The sequence below is a fragment of the Peromyscus maniculatus genome, chromosome 8, assembly GCF_049852395.1.
Source record: "Peromyscus maniculatus bairdii isolate BWxNUB_F1_BW_parent chromosome 8, HU_Pman_BW_mat_3.1, whole genome shotgun sequence".
Classification (NCBI taxonomy): domain Eukaryota; kingdom Metazoa; phylum Chordata; class Mammalia; order Rodentia; family Cricetidae; genus Peromyscus; species Peromyscus maniculatus.
In genome coordinates this window covers 102,568,099-102,587,993 of record NC_134859.1, presented here as the reverse complement: position 1 = coordinate 102,587,993, position 19,895 = coordinate 102,568,099, and the positions used below count along the sequence as shown (strand labels likewise).

General features: G+C 44.4%; 1 protein-coding gene and 1 long non-coding RNA gene across 2 annotated transcripts in view; one reads left to right on the top strand and one right to left on the bottom strand.

The window, feature by feature from the left end:
• The window catches only part of Cd300lf (CD300 molecule like family member f), a 134,350-nt gene extending 124,180 nt beyond the window's left edge, over window positions 1–10,170 (top strand). The window contains exons 4-5 of the mRNA XM_076543702.1: window positions 7,307–7,390; window positions 9,649–10,170. Coding sequence (XP_076399817.1) covers window positions 7,307–7,390; window positions 9,649–9,808 — 244 coding nt within the window. The 3' untranslated portion in view covers window positions 9,809–10,170. The remainder of the gene's footprint in view (window positions 1–7,306; window positions 7,391–9,648) is intronic.
• Window positions 5,782–10,367, bottom strand: LOC143267038 (uncharacterized). The gene is made up of 2 exons (XR_013041966.1): window positions 10,233–10,367; window positions 5,782–6,304 (listed from the first exon to the last, which is right to left on the bottom strand). It is a non-coding gene; the product is annotated as an uncharacterized LOC143267038 (long non-coding RNA).
• Window positions 10,368–19,895: the final 9,528 nt, after the last annotated feature.

Sequence of the window (19,895 nt, the reverse complement as noted above, 5' to 3'; positions counted from 1 at the left end):
AGCTAAGATGATCCATCCTCACAGACACCTAGCCAGGATTTCAGTTAAGCCCTGCACTTTTCCATCACAGAGAAACTGGACAACCAATGATACAACTAGCTCTCCCAAGACATGACCATTGTCCCAATTTTCTCTGGGTCACCTGAAGATGCCATCACCCCCAGACAACAAGAAGCAATTTTAAGAACATGTCACTCACATTCCTGAGAGGTATGGAAGGTTGTTTTTTGTCATTTAGTGTTTTACAGATGTTTGTTGTCATTTAGGGGGGGTTGAGTACAAATTATTATTGTTCATGATCATGGAGGAAACTAAACAAAGAGTTAAATTAAGGGATTTCTTCCTTTTTATTTCCTCTATCCTCCTTCCTCTTTTATCTAATGTTGGGGAAAGAAAGGGGAATATGGGATGAAAAAATGGGGGATATAGGAATGATAGGGTAAAAGGGTAGATTTTTGAATCTACTTTGAAACTAAAAAGCAACTACTAGTCTCAGTATTTTACACTGCATGGATTTTTGTGTATTGATATGAATTTAAGTTTATTTTTGTTACAACATATTGTATAGATGTTTCTGCTCCTGTTTAAGGTATTGTACCTATACAACTCATTTAAAAATGTAATGTAGTGTTTTAGCCCTGAAAACTACCATTTTAAACTGTTTAGGATAATTAAGAAATGCAGGTTAATAGTCATCTATAACAATCAAGCTTGTCATCATATTAGGTACGTTTTCAAAGTTAAACAGAGATACATTTTAGATAGATAGGTGGTCTTTAAACACTTCAGAGATTTATAGAATATGACATTTAAGATGGTTGAATAACATAAAGCTTTCATGACAGTGACACTGTCTGCTCAGCACCAATCTCATTTGAAGCAGATGACAGGCACTGAAGAATCTCCACATGAAGTTTGCTTCAAATGTGGCAAAGCTGACCATTGAGCAAGAAACTGTTCTTGCCTTGAATGCAACAGTATGCTGTTCACATCGGACAAATAGGAGACAAAAGAAGTTGACTGTTAAACTTTGCAAAAACAAGGAAGGCCAGTCCTTCAAAGTTTCTGCTCCAGGAAAAGTCGGTCAGATACTCTGGGCCTGAAGGCTGAAGATGGATGCTCCAACATTGCAGAGGAATCTTGAGTGACTGTCCAGGTAGCCAGCCATCTCTGTCATTTTTTAGTTTTGGAAGTTGCTTGCTCTGTACTTTCTGTTTACTCAGGTAATAGTTTATCCTTCTCAGGTCTCTGATGGCATTAAAGACTAGATAGTTATGGTTTTACAGTTTTCATTGCTACCAAATTTAAAAAAGAAACTCAGAAAGAGATTTAAAGTTTATAAAGGTTGAGAAACATACAAGCTTAAGTTGTTTATCTAAAACTGTTTTAATCTCTAAAAGGACATCTTTGCCTAGTAATACAAGTTATGACAGAAAGTGATTTAGGTACAAAACAACAGACTCATCAAGTAGAATAGATGATAGAGTAATTTCTCCACAGTTGGAAATCCCAAATGGGCTGGACATTGGGAATGTAATTCTTGCCTGATAATTGTTTTTATTGTATATAGTTTATTGATGTTAGAGAAAGAGCATTTTATTGGATTTCTAAAAGGGGCAAATGTTGGAATAATCTTTTTGTACAAAGTATAAAGATGTATCTTTCTCCTCCCTTACTGATTGGTTTAATAAAGAGCTGAACAGCAAATAGCTAGAGAGGAGAGGATAGGCAGGACTTCCGGGCAGAGTTAGGAACTCAGGGAAAGATTTTGAGGAGTTGGATATTCCCCAGACAGACATGGAGGAAGTTGGACTTAGGGTACTGAGGAGAGGTAATGAGCTATGTGGCAGAATTTAGATTAATATAAACAAGTTAATTTAAGTATTAAGAGCTAGTTGAGGGGGGTGGAGAGATGGTGCAGAGGTTATGAGTATTGGCTGCTCTTCTAAAGATTCTGAGTTCAATTCCCAGCAACCACATAGTGGCTCACAACCATCTATTATAGGATTTGATGTCCTCTTCTGGCATACAGGTATATATGCAGAGCACTCATACATAAAATAAAAAGACATAAAAATTAAAGAAAAAAAGAACTACTTTGGAACAAGCCTAGGCTAAGGCCAAGCTTTCATAATTTTTAAAAGGTTTCTGTGTCATTATTCAGGAGCCGGCAGTCTACAGAAAAGCTCGTTACATGCTCTCCTCTCCCATGATCCGCTGAAGCTCACTCATGTCCCGGGTGAGCAGCGGGATTGGCTGTATTGTATCTGCCTCTACTGTTCTGTCTATCTGTGTCTCTCCTTGGAAGTCCCACCCATTTTTCAAGTTCAGATCTACCATTGCATCTATCACCTGTACCACACAAGCAATGGCTTGGTCTTCTCAAAGACTGACTTCCTCTTTCAGGAAATATGCAAAAGTGAGAAGTTGTCAAGGCAGTGAATGAGAGAGACCTAAAGGAAATTCAGGCTGAACCACAAGTCCTTGCAGGGTGTTGGCATCAGTCACCACCATGGCCAGGAGAGGAGGCAGGACCATGTGGCTGTTCCCTGCTCTGCTCCTCTTCCTCCCAGGTAAGTAGCTGGGGCTTTAAGACATCACAGAGTCAGTGGTGGCACAGGACACAGAGTCTGCCCTGGGTTAGGGAAAACAGGAAAGGCTAATTCATTCACCAGCTGCTTACTCCCGAAATAAAAGGCAAGTCTTTGGCATCTGATGGATCCTATGGGTGCTTCAGAAAAGCCAAAATAAAAAACAAATTTTCAAAAATCGTCCAGAGTGTGTTTCTCAACCCTGTTGCTCCACAAAAGCAGTTGAGTGAATGGATAAATGAATTATTTTAAAAATATGTTTATACTTTATATTTGGCACTTTGAGATAGGATCTCATGCAGCCTAGGATGATCCTGAATTTGTGATCCTCTGGACTCCATCCTGAGTGTTGGGATTTCTAGTATGCATCTCAATTTCGAGTTGCATGCTGATTTTTAATTGACACAGTATTTAAACATAGTTATAGTGGCTGGGTGTGGTAGTGTATGCATTTAATGTCAGCACTCAGAAGGCAGAGGTAGGTGGACCTCTGTGAGTTCAAGGCCCATCTGGTCCACATAGGGAGACTTGTCTCAAAAAGAGAAAAGAAATTGACAGGTACAATGTCATATCTGCATGTGTGTATGTATATAGGATTTGACAGTCAAATCTAGGTAGCTGACGTTCCACCGCAGGCATTTGTCATTTTTGTGTACTAGAGGCATCGGAAATCTTCTCTATGAAGTAATTTGAAATACTGAATCGTCAACCATATTTCTCAGCTGTGTTGTACAACACTAGACGTTGACAACTCACCAAACGACCCCTACATCCTCAGCACTCTCTCTGTCCACCTCTTCCCTGGCACCCTGCCCAGGCCAATAATGGCTATTCTGTTCACTACTTCTTTGATGTTAACTTTCATGCTTTTTGGAAAAAAAATCTGTCTACGAGGTGTATGCATGTGTAAATATTTAGTGTGTGTATGTATGTGCTTAGGAACATATGTGTGTGCACACATATATGTGGAAGCCAGAGATTACCATTGGATACCTTTATCCCGCTCCACCTTGTTTGTTGAGACAGGCTCTCTCACTGAACCTGGAACTCACTGACTCAGTCTAGGTGGCCAGTGATGGATCCCCAGGGATCCTCCTTTCCCTGACTCCCCAGCTCTTAGGGCTACAGACACACCCCACCTCATCTGAATTTTTCTATGTGTTCTGAAGATCCAAACTCAGGTTCTCCTGCTTCTGCAGCAAACACTTCACTGACCTGTTCATCTCCCCATCCCCTAGACCCAGAGAATAACTTTTTAGCTTCCACATATAGATAGAAATCTGTGGTAGTGTCTTTCTGTGTCTGGTTTATTTCACTTCCTCCAATCCCATCCCTGGATGCAAATGATGGAATTCATTCCATCTACAATCCTATTTCACTGCATTTATGTACCACACTTTATTACCCATCCATCCACAACGAGGCTCATCCTGTGCCATGGCTGTTGTGAATCTGCTGCAGGAAACACAGGGGAAGGATCACTGCAGTACACTCACTAATTCTCTGGACTCTGGGCTTGCTTTCTATCACTGTGATACAGACCATGGCCAAGAACAGCTGGGGGAGGAGAAGACTTGTTTACTTACATGTCCAGATCACAGTCCATCATGGAGAGAATCCAGAGCTGGAGCTCAAGATGGGCAGGAATCTGGAGGCAGGAACTGAGGCAGAGATCCTGGAGGAGTGCTGCTTACTGGCTTGCTCCCCATGGTTTCTTCAGCCTGCTCTCTTTCATTACCCAGGAATGACACCACCCACAGTGGACTAGACCTCCCCACATCAAGAAAATGTCCCCCAGACTTGTCTACAGGCCTGCCTGATGGAGGTATCTTCTCAGGTGATGTTCTTTCTTTGCATACCCCCAGGTGGTGTCAAGTTGACAAAAAGCTCACTAACACAAGCTTTATCTCTGAGTGTAGCTGCTGAATTATGTGGCAGTTCTATGCTTTTCTGACGAATGTCCATACTGTTTCCCACAATGTCTAATTTCCATTCCAACCCACAGCGTGTAGGACTTCCACTGTCCCACACACACATCTACAGTTGTTATATTTTGTCTTTTTGGTAATATCCATTCTGACTGGGGGATGATGACGGCTCTCTGTGATTCTGATTTGCATCAATCCTCCTGACAATTATTGAAATAGAGCATTTCTCCATCTATTTATTGACCATTTGTACATCCTTTTAGAACTCTTTACTGTTCATCTGCTCATGTGTGTGTGGGTCTGAGCAAGTGTGCATGCACACCTTTATCTTTTTATTTTATTTTATTTTTGGCACATGGTCTCACTATGTAGCTCCAGCTGGCCTGCAACTCTTTTTGTAAACCAGGCTGGCCTTGAACTCACAGAGATCTGCCTACCTCGGCCTCCAGAGTGCTGGCATTAAAGCATGCACCACCATGCCCTACTCCTTCCTTTATTTTTTTGAGACAGGGGTCCACACTGACACTGAGGCTGGCTTGGATGGCCACGACTTCCAGGATGCCCTGTGTCTACTGCCCACCTCTGTGCTGGGCTCCAGGGACACACCAGCACTCCTGACATTTACATGGTTGCCTTGAACACACACTCATCTCGATGCTTAGGCCAACACAGCAGGTGTCTCATGACTAAGCCTTCTCCACAGCGCCTCAGTAGACCATTTTTTACTGGATTATGACTGCTGGTAGACTCTTGAGTTGAATTCTTGCTCAAATAGTCTAGAAATGAACCCCTTGTCAAATGCATAGTCTGAAAAGATGCTCTCCCAGGCTGCAATCTGGGTCTCCACTCTGTTGTTTGGGTCATTTTAGTTTGAAATAATTACATTCAGTGACTTTTTTTTACCTGTGCCATTAGGAACACACTTTGGTGTTATTGTTGTTGTTATTGTTGAATCTAATACCCTGAAGGGCTTCCTTTACTTTTTCAAAGCAGGTATTTATTTTGTTTATTTTGTGCTTCCTATGTAAGTAACACACACACACACACACACACACACACACACACACACACACACACACACACAACTCCTAGAGACTGCCGGACTCCCTGAAGAGGCCTCTGCATGGCCACAGAATGTGATGTCTTCTGATGGACCTTTTGAGGGCCATGGGTACTGAAATGAACTCACGATTGCATCCTGTGTACAATCCCTTCTGACACGTCCTCTGCTCCAGGGTAACACAAAGATGGTTGCAAAAGGATCGTTAGAAATGTAATTTTATTGTCCACTGCGGAGTGAAGAGGTGTGGATGACAGAAAACATGATTGCTCATTGTCACCATTTACCTTCTGAGACCTGTAACTGGGCCCTGAGCATTTTTTCTTGAGTCTTTGATCAATAGAATGGCGATGATCTGTCTTGAGAAAGGGGTTGCTCTTAATTGATGATAAGTTGTGAACTCTTTTCAACACAGGATATTGTGTCCCATTCTTGGAGTGGGATATCAGTGGTCCATGGTTTTGTATTTTCCAGGCTGCTCCACTGCCCAGGATCCAATCACAGGGCCAAACATGTTGAGAGGTCAGGTGCAGGGCTCCTTGACTGTACATTGCCGTTATGAGTCATCCTGGAAGAAGTTCAAGAAGTACTGGTGCCAAGGAGCTGATCAGAGAACATGTGAGATCCTCATTCAAACCGATGCATCAGAGCAGTTGGTGAAGAAGGACCGTGTGTCCATCAACGATGACCAGACAGACTTCATCGTCACAGTGACCATGGAGGACCTGAGAATAAGCGATGCTGGAATTTACTGGTGTGCGATTGAGAGATTTGGACCTGATAACATGTTTAACGTTAATGTGAACATTGACCCAGGTAGGAAAAAATTCCAGAAGCTTCTGGCTAGGGTCAGGAATCAGGGAGCCTGAACTCATTACTGTAAAAGTCTTACTGGGAAAGATAACCACAGCTGACTCCTCTGCCCCTGTTTTCTACTGAGATAAAGGTGAGTTGGGGAGGCCTTGTCTTCCCGCCCCCACATGTGAGTCTTGCACATTCTCACTTGTGCACATCTGGGGACTGAACTCAGACCCTCAGGTGTGCTAGCCACGCACTTACCACTGAACTAAACTCCCATCCTGACACCCCCAACACCACCCTTTTACATAAAATAGATGAAGCCACAGAAGCTCTGTTTCTGCATAAGATAGAGTAATAAGGATCAGATTTGTGTCTGTTTAAACAACTACAGTAAAGACAATAGAGAAAATTGGAGCAGGAGAGAGGGCTCAGTGATTGAGAGCACTGACTGCTTTTCCTGAGGACTGGGTTTGGATCCCAGCACCCATATAGCAGCATACAACCATCTTCAACTCCAGTTCCAGGGGATCTGATGGCCTCTTCTGGCCTCCATGGAACCATGGGCACATGGTGGCCATATATATGGTGCACATAGATATGGGCAAGCAAACACTCGTAGACATATAAATAAATATTTTTTAAAATAGAGAGAAACTGCAAAACTGAAGTTTTCCTGCATCTTGCACACCAGGCAGTAATGAGTGAGCCAGGAAGGAAGCGGGTTTTAAAGGGGGGCTGCTTTGCTCCCCACATCATCTTCCTTTAGAAAAGAATTAACGTGAAGGTTTGGATGGTGACTGGAGAGCAAATCCCTTAGTTACTAGTGGGAAAGATTAGGTCATACCCAGAGCTGGACTGTCCACAGGAGTGAACCATGTGCTGTTTGTGTCTTTAGCTCCAGAAACTTCAACTAAAATAATGTCAATCATGGCCCCAGTCCTGACAACCACAGCGTCGACCATGGAGAACACTGGCAACTATGGAGGGACTCAAACCAACACCCACACCTGGTAAGCAGAGCTGGACCCCGGCAGCTCTTCCATCACTGGGCTGTCCCTGTGGCCTCTCCTCTGAATAAAACACAAGATGCCCAGGAGTCCCAAGATACATGAAAACCTTTCATTCTAGCTCATGTACATCCCAAGCATTACACGGCAATATCTATAATTTTGAAAAGGTCACTTATCTGAATATCAAATTGGCCGGGCCATATTGTAATTTTATTTGCTAAACTCAGTGACTATCTTAGAGGGACACTGGGGCTGCTGTATTCTCCTGTCAAAGTTTGAGGTGGGCTCCCCAACCTTTTACCTTTTAGTATACCAAGGCTTCCCTCCTAAACCTCAGCTACAGGAAGGCAACATCTTTATCTGAGTGTCAAAAGAGACTGAGCCTGGACTTTGTTGTCTCCCCATGTGTCCCCCAGAGGGCAGGACAGAGGGCCATGTTTGGGTCTCCTCTGAGTTAGAAGAGATTCTTCTCCCATCATCTCTTGCTCCAACTTCATAAACAAACCTTGTTCCAATGCAACTCTGCCAGCAGCCAGTGTGGGGTCTCCACCGTGAGAGGAGGACATGGGAAACTGAGGGCGGTGCTGTGCCAGTATTATGCTCGTCACTCTAGAAGGTGTCCAGAGGAATTCCCAGCACCTTATAGCTGCTTTGGCATAATTCCTTCCCAGCCTGTTGGGGTCAAGTCTCCAGGTCAAGGACACAGCTAAAACACAAGCCCCCACACCCCCCTATAGCAAAGGAAGAGGTCGCCTCACTAGCCCTCCCTGAGAATTGTCCCTCAAGTCTTATCTAGTCCCGCTCCCTTCCGACCTCTATTGTGTTCTTTCTATCCACTAAATCTTAAGGTAGACAAACATGTCTCAAAACACTCCCACCTTGTAAGCTAGCTTGAGGATCACTTTTTAAATTTTCTTTCTCTCCTAGTACTTTGGAAACGTTCTTGTTAATTTGTTTTGTAAGTGGATGGAGTGTTAGTTATGGAGAGACAGAACGTAAGAGGATCCAGAAATGTATAGAGTTCAAGAGATTGTAGAGCATGGACAGAGCTCAGTCCTGGGAAACATGTCAGCACACCTGATGCATGGTCTGACAAGTGGCAGCTCTTCTCTCTTCCAGGAACATGTTCATGCCAACCTGTGACTCACAGAGTATCTGCAGTTGTAGATCCTTTCCATGAGCTCAGGATGGCCTTGTGTTGGGCCAAAAGAGAAATCAAGGATGGTCAAAAAAGGAGATGGAGTCTTGGCCAGGGGATGAGGATGACAGAGAGGTGGGAATAGGGGATCAATACTGTTCAGGGCCTCAGGCTCCATGGGGTATAATAAAGGAACAAAAAAAAGTAAAACATGAGTATCAATTCATGTGACAGAGTAGGAGCAGCCACCAACCATTTCTTGATGTAGTGTGTCCAAGCCTCCTAAGATGTATATCAGCTTCCACATAGGCAGTGAGGAGATTGGGCAGGGCAATCTGGGTGAAGAATGTAGCAGAAGCCAAGGTCGAAAGATCAGGGAACAGGGAAGCCTGCAGCCTGACTGGAATGCAGACTAGATGAGGAGGACTTCTGGGAGACCAGCTGTCAGGAGACCAGAGTTGGGGTTCCTACCTGACCTATTACAGGGTCCCTTGAAGGAGGGAGTGAGGAATTTGAGAAACACTAGACAGAAATTATAGAAGTAGATGAAGAAAAAAGAAACACAGGAGAGGTTGAGGAGGGCTCTGAGTCAATACCTAGCAGCCTTGAATTTGTTTCCAATGGGCTTTTTATACACTAGCAAGGGGAGAGGCAAAAGACCTCCCACTTTCAAGATCAAAGCACAAGGTACAGCCAAGTGTAGACCCTTCCAAACACCTGGTAACTCATGGCCCATGGCAAAGCATCTTGTGATTAGGCCTTGAAGTATAAGACACTGGTGACCATGCCTTTGCACCCTATTATGCAGCCTTGGAGAGCAACATCAACTCTGACCCTCTGACCTTGAGTCAAACCCAAAGTTGAAATCATTGTGGACTCACACAGTCAGCCAAATAGAGAAGGGAGTGGTTCAAGAAGAGAGGTGGGAATCAGGAGAAGCTTCCCCAGGCTGGAGCTTAGCCTGCAGGCAGCTTGACCAGCCAAGGACCTGGAGGGAGGCCATCCTGCTTGCATCCAGGTTGGTCCTTATCTGATCACTGAAGGTTAGGACATGGACACGAGGAAGCCTGAGACCTCTATGCCCGGTGACAGCTTACTTTGTCTCCTTCATTTCCTGCAGGTCCCTGCTGAGCAGCATCTACTTCAAGCTCCTGGTCTTTCTGGAGGTGCTCCTGCTCCTGGGCATGCTCAGTGCAGTCCTTTGGGTGAACAGGCCTCAGAGGTGCTCTGGGGGAGGTGAAGTTGGCCTGGTGAAGGCCCAGAGTTCTGATGCCCAGTAAAGATAGAAACACCTTCCAAAAGACACAACATACTATCTCTCTCCCTGGTGTGGTGTCGTGTGTGTGTGTGTGTGTGTGTGTGTGTGTGTGTGTATGTGTGTGTGTGTGTTTTTAAACATTGTTGGTGCATATGTGTATGTGGAGGACAAATTTAGGTGTCATTGTACTGTTGTCTGAGACAGGATTTCTCATTGCCCTGGACCTTTGCTAAGTAGACAAGGCTAGCTAGTGGGGAACTCCAGGGACCTACCTGAATCTACCTCCTATCTGGGAATTACAGCACACAAAACTGCCCCAGCTTTACAACACACACACACACACACACACACACACACACACACACACACACACACACTCACACACACGTCAAAACAAAATAATAAACCCATGGGCTGTGGTGATACACTCATGTGCTTGTACTTACAAGGAAGGCAAGCTCTTTACCAACTGAGCCGTCTCCCCAGCCTAGAAAAGAATATTTCTATGAGGAAATGACTGTGGTCAGCAGTACCATGACTCTGGGGTACTGTGGGGTCAGCCACCTCTTATAGCAGGGACAGCTGAGAATCTGGAACCCACTCAGGTTCTCCCTTACTCAGAACATTCTACAGTGCTTCCTAGGCCTTTCTTCCTCTGATGGCCTCCAGTGAAGGAGAAAATACAAGATAAGTCATGTTTCTTTTTAGGGCCCCAGTTTCCTGGAGGACAAAGTCTGTGGGCAACCATACAGATGTTTAACCAAATATCTGGGAAATGTGGCTTCACCAAGTGGCATAAAAGTTTGCAACTGTCATTTTGGATGTCTGTAGTTTACAGAGAGAAAACACCCTGCCTGTTTTCAACACAACTCAGTGACTAAACCTGTTCCAAACACAGATGGAGCAGTTGACTGAGTCTCTGTGCCACCTGTCCAGGTTCCCAAGGTGTAGCTCAGACTTGCTCCTTGATGTCCGGATACTCAGCTCAGTGAGACCAAATGAGGAGTGTTGTGGAATATTATTGTAACTATGTAAAAATGTGTTACATTTGTTTATGGTGGATTTGTTTAACTATGTAAAGATATGTTGCTGTTTCTCCTTACCTGCCTAGATAAAGCACTTGGTAGATCTAATTAAAAGCTGAATGGTCAATATCTAGGCAGGAGAGGGATATGGGCACAGGCAGGCAGAGAGAATAAATAGAAGGAGAAATCCAGGTTCGAGAGAAAGTGGAACAAAGAGAGTGAGGGAGAAAGAGAGGGACACAGCAGAAGCCAGGCGGCCAGCTCCTGGCCAGACAGAGACAGCAGGAAAGTAAGAATACAGAAAGAAAGGAAGGTAAAATGCCCCGAGGCAAAATATAGATGATGAGAAATAGGTTAATTCATAAGAGCTAGCCAGACATGTAAATTGGCGTGAAAGGGGCCTTCCAGAACCCATGTAAGCCACCTCCCTCTGTGCCTCCCAAACTTGCTTCACTAAAGCCATACAGGATCTACTGACAACCACTGGACTCCTGCTAATTGTCTTCATCAATAATAAAACTATTATGAAAAGAAAAAGAAAAAAAAAGAGCTAGCAAGAAATAAGCCTAAGCTAAGGCCAACCATTCATATATCTAATAATAAATCTCCATGTCATGATTTCAGGGCTGGTTGGTGGTCAAAAAGAAATATCCTGCCACAGGGGAATTAACTGGTGAAGGCTGCTTTCCTCTCAGGAATCAGGAGTCCACATCAGCCCCTTGCATTGTAGAATAATCTTTTTGTACAATTTGAAGATGTGTCACACAGATTGCTTTAATAAGAGCCGAATGACGAATAGCTAGGCAGGATTTTCTGGACAATGAGAATGATTAGAAGGGGAGTTGCCAGCCAGATGCAGAGGAAGCAGGACATACAGGAGAAGAGGTAACAGCTTCAAGCCACGTGGCGGGATGTAGATTAATCAAAATGGGTTAATCTAAGTTATAGGAACGAGTTAGAAACAAGCCTAAGCTATAGGCCAAGCATTCATAATGAAAAGAAGTCTCTGTGTCATTATATGGGAGCTGGGTGGTGGGACAGAGAAAAACTCGATACACTGTTGATCCTTCTAGGGTCGATCTCCACACCTGGTCACTCGACTGTCCTTCTGTTCCTTCAGAAGCATCTGTTCAATGTGTAAGCATTACACACCATCCAAATACAAGCTTCAAAATGAGAAAGACCTGGTTGAATCCACAGAGGAACCTGAAAGGTTCAAAGGTAAATGCTCAGCCTGAAAATAGTTGTTCCCAGCTCTCCAGCCTCAGCCATGCTGAGTTATGCACCCCATAACACGCAGTGCTCTTATCAGGCTGGGCTCTGACACCAACAGCTCAAACTCACATCTAACATGGATGTGCTCCCCACTTTGTGTGGGAAGAGACCCCATGTGAGCATCTTCTCCTGGATGACATGTTTGGACCTCTAGTGAGTCTGCTTTGGTTGAGACAAGGCTTTTCACTACTTCAATGGAGTAGTAGAAGGTAAGTTGCCTGTGTTCTACCCATGTTTGGACAAGCAATTCTAATTAAACTCAGTGGTATGTACACACACACACACACAAACACACACACACACATACAGAGAGAGAGAGAGAGAGAGAGAGAGAGAGACAGAGAGACAGAGAGACAGAGACAGAGAGACAGAGACAGAGAGAGATGTCACGTAAGTAGGAGAGGGCTGCATTAGAAAGAAGTTGGCTGGGCGGTGGTGGTGCACACCTTCAATTTCAGAAGAAGGGGGGCAGAGGCAGGTGAATCTCTGAGCTTGAATCCAGCCTGGTCTACAGACTGTTTCAGGAAAGACAGGGCTATACAGAGACAATGTCTCAAAAAAAGAAAAAAATGGAAGGAAGGAAGGAAGGAAGGAAGGAACGAATGAACGAACGAATGAACGAATGAAAGAAGGGAGGGAGGGAGGAAGGATGGGCAGAAGAAAGAAGCCAGGCTGTGACTGACCACTTCTTTAATTCCAGTTCTCAGGAAGCAGAGTCAGAATGATCTCTGTGAGTTCAAGGCCAGCCTGGTCTACAGAATGAGTTCCATGACATCCAGGGCGCCACAAACAAGCCCTGTCACAAATAAATAAATAAATAAATAAATAAATAAATAAATAAATAAATAAATAAATAAATAAATAAATAAATAAATTAATAATAGAGAGAAAGAAACAAAAACTTCCATGGAGATTGCCAGAACTCTCTGTCATTTGCCCATGATATGAAGATAGATTTTTTTCTCACTTCTTCTATAATGATGTCCCTGAGCAGAAATATCAGGCAAACACACTCCCATCTGCCTCAAGCACCCCTGATCTGGCACAAACAGATCATGAAGAAACCACACCACCCACTAATTCATCTCCTTCTTCCTCCCACATCAAGGGCAACTCGAAGTAACTTGCCCCATGCTACATACATAATATTAGCTGAGGTCTGTGATCCCAAGTCTAGCTGTGTTCTCTGTCCCACAGGCTGCACAAGCAGATTCTGTCCACTAACCTTGTGTTTTTAACCAGTTATTGCCCATTCTATAAGGACACCATCAAAGCTCTAAAAATAACCAATGTAGCACAGACCCCACACTATATCAAAATTCCTTCAGCACTGTCTGCACTCATAGAATCTTGATAGGGAACCAGAAGAGTCAGCCCCACCATCATTAGGGACACTTGGGGAGAGATCTTGTGAGACAGGAGTCGGTCATTTATTCTGGCATGTTTGTTCTCCCTGGAATCTAGAACAGACTTTCTCTGACTACCAAGTAAGCCCTATGGTTCCAGGTCTCTAAGGCCACAGAACAACTAACCCAGAACGGGGAGGGGGTCCGGGGGGAGCTGAAAAGGAGAAAAATTGGTGGAAGCCACAGAGTCCTGCTTCCCATCTCATAGCCTCCTTGATCTACAAACAGCAGTATCTCTAGATCTCAGCAAAAATCATCCATGTCCTATCTGATTCTCCTTGAGTATTGTCCTTTAAAAAATCATTGTGTGTATGAGTATGTATTTGTGTGTATGTGTGTAATGGTGTGCACATACATTTAGGAGAACTTTTCTGTCCCATTATCCCACTCCCCAGTAACTACAAAAAGGATTAACATGAATCATAAATGCTCAGCCGATAGCTAAGGCTTGTTACTAGCTAACTCTTATAACTTAAATTAACCCATTTATGTTCATCTACATTCTGCCACATGGCTTTGGTGCAGTGTTTCCTCACTATGCTCCCTTCCCTACGTTTTGGAATGGTAATGTATATTCTATGCCATTATACATTGGAAGTCTGTGACCTGCTTTTTGCTTTGGCTTTATAGGGGTTATACTTAAGAGATTACATGAATCTCAGAAGAGGCTTTGGACTTTTAAACATTGTTGAGACTTTGATAGACTATGGAACTTTGGAAATTAGACTAAATGCATTTTACATTATGATACTGTTAAAGGTTTATGGGGGCCAGAAAGTGGAATGTGGTAGTTTGATTGTATTTTGCCCCTATAAGCTCATAGGGAGTTGTACTATTAGGATGTGTGGCCTTGGTGGAGGAAGCATGGTCTTGTTGGAGAAGGCTGCATGGCACACCTTTAACCTGGGCCACACCTGTTGTTACATGACCACACATATACTGTTCAGTAGCCAAGCAAGGGGCCTTACATCCTACATAATCTGTGAGCTGTGTGGTCACGTAATTTGCACTCAGTGTGACCATGAAATCAATGCCCATGTGTCGCCTACTATGGGAGCCCTAAGTGCATGTGCAGGGGAGTCCATGAAAAGCAGGTTACAGACTCGTTCCTTTTCTTCTTCCCCTTCTTCTTCTTCCTTTCTCTCCGCACAGGTCTCCCAAACAGGCCTGAGTACACCCTTTCCTGTCCCTCCCTTCTAATAAACCCTCATAGTGGGGTTTGTTGTGCCTCGTAGCTTTTCTCTCATGGTAAACAGCACCGCATAATAATAAAACCAACACCACCTTCTGTTGGAGTGCGTGTCACTGTGGGGCGGCTTGCAGGTTCTTTTCTCGAGCTTCACTCAGTGTGGCAGTCAGTCGACTTCCTCTGGCCTCTGAGTCAAGATGAAGGACTCTCAGCTCCAGCACCACATCTCCCCGCCCACCACCATGCTCCCTGTCCTGACGACCATTGACTGAAGCTCTGAAACTAAGCAAGACACCTCAATTGAATGTTGTCTTTAGAAGAGTTGCTGTGGTCATGGTGTCTCCTCACAGGAACAGAAACACAAACTAATACAAACTCCATCCAAGAACACAGAAGAATGAAATGTTACCTAGCAACAGGGACATTTGATTATCTGGACAACTTCTGTAACGTTGGAGCACCTAACTTTGGCCCACAGGCCTAGCATACCCAATAGACATTTTTCAGAAGCAGAGAATTTTCTCTTGGCAAAGTTTGGCAGTTTCTTTTTTGTGTGTCCTGCTAATCCAGTTTGGACAGTATACTGTTAGCAATTGAGGAGAGGATTTCCTTTGCCAAGTGGTTAGCTTTTGACATGAAGAATGCAAACTCCTTATGGAGTTTCTTCGATGCCCATCATCTTTTCTGAAGTAGATTAGTGCTGCCAGGAACAGAAATGTCTCAGTGTTATGAAAAGTTTTAGGCTATTAAATACACTAAATGCCATATTCTGTAGGTCTTTGACGTGTTCAAGGACCATCTGTCTATCTACGTATATCTATGTATGACCTTGAAAACATACCTAACATGACCTATAAGACTGATTATAATAGGTAGCTAACTATTACTCTGTATTTCATAATTACACATTGCATTTTTAAATGAGCTGTATAAACACAATTCCCCACAAAAGAGTAGAAACATAAATGCAGTATAACAAAATTCACTTTAAATTTGTGTCAATAAACAAAAATCCATACCAATGTAAGATATTTGAGATTAATGGTTTCTTTTTTGGATATGTACGTGTGTGTGTGTGTGTGTGTGTGTGTGTGTGTGTGTGTGTGTGTGTGAGTGTGACTGTCTATATCTCTTTTCTTTTCTCTCCCAAGCCTTTGTACATTTTTAAACACACTGTAACCTGGTTACAGATTTTTTTTTTTCATCTGGATCTGTCTTTTATGAGGCTGAATATAGTGACCAATAAAGAGGATCTTGAGTGTCCAGTGGTGGTGGTTTATGCCTTTAATCTCCACACGTGGGAGTCAGGGGCAGGTGGCTATCAGTGAATTTGAGGCCAGTCTGGTCTGCAGAGTGAGTTACAGGACAGCCAGGGCTACACAGAGATACCCAGTCCTGGGAAAATAAATAAATATAGAAGAGAATGATTGAGAAAAGGGGATCAATATAGAGGCAGAAGCTGGATCATGAGGAGAGAGTTTATGTCACTTACAAATAGGAAAAAGCCACCCTGGGTGTCAGTCAAGTGGTGAGGTAACCAGATCTGTCTGTCTCTCTGATCTATTCATCCATCTACCTATCTGTTCTAGTCTGAGCTTTGTGGCAGTGATAAAACACTGACCAAGACCAACTTGCTGGGAGGAAAGACTTTATTTGTCCTCCATGTCAAGTACATTTTGAAGGAAGCATGCAGGAACTCAGCAGCAACCTGGAGGCAGGAACTGAAGCAGAGGCCTCGGGGAAAGCTGCTTACTGGCTTGCTCTACATGACTTGCCCAGCCTGCTTTCTTATAGAACTCAGGACCATCTGCCCAGGGGTGGCATCACACATGGTGTGCTGTGAAAGACCCCCACCAAAGACCCAGACACAGTTCCCCAGAAACTCAAAAGAACTGAGGGGAGAGATATCTTAAAAATAAACAGAACTGAGTTAGTTCCCCCTTCCTGGAGAGGGTGAAGTCAGGTGTTTTCAAAGAACAAAGTCAGGATGTCTGGTGGTGACTGATTAACCATGAGATGCCCCTCTCCAGAGATAACATGACCAGACCCCAGAGATGGGTTGTAAAACTCCTAACAGTGCAAATAGAGAAGCTGAAACAAGACAAAGTCCAGGCCCAGGAAAAACTGGACCAATCAAGGATAGACCTGTACTAACCCCCTCTCCTCTAAGAAATTTTGTGGGTTTTACTTATAAAAACTAACTTCCCCAAGAAAGAGTAACTCCTCCCTGCCTCACTGGGCTGTGGCCAGTGAGTGCTTGAGATGAGTTCCCTGTCACAGCGACTTGTAATGGAAATAAACCTTGCTTTTGCATTCTGGTATGCTCGTCCTCGGTGGTCTCTCTGGGGGTTACAATCTGGGCACAGGATGCTGACCCCTTCCGTATCAATTAGCAATCAATAAAATATCCCTATCGACAAGCTCACTGGTCCAGTCTGATGGAGACTATTGCTCAATAGAGGTTCTTTCTTCCGGGAGTCTCTAGTTTGTGTCAAGTTGACAAAAACTTACTAGACACTATCATCAATCTCTCTGTCTGTTGTTATCTTTCTATTCTTTCTCTTCTTCCCTTCCTTCCCAAAGGCCTTGTGTTAGCTGTTTTTCTCTTTACTGTGACCAAATAATGGGCCAAAAGCAGCTTGAGGGAGGCAGGGTAATTTGAGCTCATGGTTTGGAGGAATTTGCCGCCATGATGAAAAATGCACAGTGGTGGGTGTGAGGTGGCTGGCGACGCTGCATCCATGAGTAGAAAGCAGAGACATGATGTTGGTGCTCACGTCCTTCTTCCCTTTGCTGTTTATTCAGTCTGTCATGCAGCGCACAGTAGGCATGTTCTTGCAGCACGTGCCTCCACTGCCTGAGAGGGACCTGCCTGCATCCTGCTCCTTGGAAGGCCTAGATCACAATGGAAGAACCTGAAGAGACACAGGGAGGGACCCAGAGGTCCAGAGATGGCCTGCTAGGTGCATTGCATGTGTCCATGGCTGTGGAGTTGCAGTGATGAGCACATGATGTGTCTACACACACACTTCCTCTTTCAGTATCTCTAGGTTGTTCCTCTCTCTTTTCAGTGAGATTTTTTGCTTATCACTGTAAGGTGGAGTTTGGCAAGAGGCAAGAGAAGCCCATCCGTTGTCTTCTCCATTTCCTCTTTTCTCCATAGCAATTTTATGTGCTTCTGTGGCTCTGTTGTTCAGACAGATGTGGGGGAGTGTGAATCATCTGCCCCACCCCTGGAGAAAGCTCTGACCATCACCTTTCTACCCTTGCACTAATGTGACTCTTGCACTAATGACCATCTTCAATGTGCAGATGAAGTCAACTCTCGAGAATTGACAGAACAGGATGACAGCAGAAGCCTGGAACCCTGGCTGTGTGGACTCTGTACCTCACCAGAGTTTTGCGGGACACAAAAGTAAGTCACTAATTTCTCTAGTCTCTGAAGGTGGCTGTCAAATGTATAGTTTTATTTCCTATAGCTACCATGGGCAACGCACTAAGAACACAGCAAGTGTGAGCCCTGATTTTTAGAGATCACGGTTGGTGGACACGACTGCTCTGCTTCCAGCTCTGCTTTCTGCTCGCTCTGGGGAGAGGGGAACATTTGCCCCAAGCTACCGCCTTCCTCAAATCTCCTTCCCAGAGTGTCACTCACCACCTGTTTCATCCTGTTTCAAGATCCTGATTTCTGGGGTCTCCTTCCAGGCAGCAGTGTCTAAGTGTGGAGATGGTCCAACCTGAGTGTTTGGCTTCATGCCTCATCAGATTCCAAACTGAGCAGCAGCCAGCAGCAGCCCAGCAGCTGGGGGTCATTTGTTAGCCTAGCCTTGACCTTCATGACCTCCTTCTTTGTTTTCTACTTCCTCTTAGACGACCTGACCTGGTCAACACCCTCTTTCCTAAAAGTGAAGAATGCAGAAGAACCTAGCAGGGTGATCCTGATCTTGGGCCAAGTTTGAGACCAGACAGACTACAGCTGATTTCAGGTCAGCCAGGGATACATAGCTAGACCCTGTCTCTAGGAGACCAGGAAGATGACACCGAGGAGGGGTGGGGAGAAGGAGGAGAAGAGGAGGAGGAGGAAGGGGAGGAAGGAAACAAGTTTTCCTTCTGCCATTCTCCTTCTTTGTTTTGCCAATCTCCTTGGCTCCATCTTTCCTGTCAAAACCAGTTCTTTCTCACAGATTTGCCCATTTACTTCTTTCTGAAGGCTAACTAACTTCCTTGTTTCTGATGTCTATACCTAAGATCCCTCCTCTGACCAGTGCTTTTGACTCAGTAACATTTATAAATCCTTCAAGGTGATGTCCTTGAGTAAATGCTGTAGCAGTGGTGAAGGAGGGTCTAGAAAGCAGAAATGTTGTGTGCTAGTGTGTGTTCATATGGGGTGGGGGCATATGCACACATATGTGAGTGCACATGTACGTGTGTATGGGTGTGTGTGAGTGTGCATGAGTGTACCTGAGTGTGGAGTGTCTGGGTGTTGTTCCTCGGGTACTCCGCTTTGGGATTTTTTTTTTGAGACTTAGGGTCTCTCATGGCTGATTGGCCAGGGCCTCAAATACTTTCCAGCACTTTACCTGTCTTCCCAGTCCCAGAAATTAATTCTTGTGAAGTAAACAAGCTAGCCAAACATGGTAGCACATGTATCTAATCCCACACTCAGGAGGTTGAAATAGGAGAATGGCCATGAGTACAAAACCAGCCTGACCTACATGGAGTGTTTCAGTCTATCTGAGTTACATAGTAAGAACTTGTCTGAGAGAACCAAAGATAAAAATGATAGCCACATGTAGCAGCATATCCCTATAACTGAAAGGGTATACGGCGCTGGTTTGGTCGGCAGCGAAAGAGTCGTGAGAGGAAGAGTCACGAGCCATGGTTACCAGAGTTAGAATGTGCTTTATTAGAGAGAAGAGGGGGTAGGAGAGAGAGAGAGAGAGAGAGAGAGAGAGAGACTGAGAGGAGAGAGAGAGAGAGAGAGAGAGAGAGAGAGAGAGAGAGAGAGAGAGAGAGAGACTGAGAGCAGAGAGAGACACAGAGAAAAACACACAGGAAGACCTCGCGAGAGAGTGCATGGAGAGAGAGTGCAAAGAGAATCATGGGGTGCACATCTGGATCTTAGACTGGGATGCAGTCCCCGCTGATGACGTAAGAAGATGCCAGAGGAGCTGCTCTTATACAGAATCCTTACAATAACCCCTGCACTTTGGA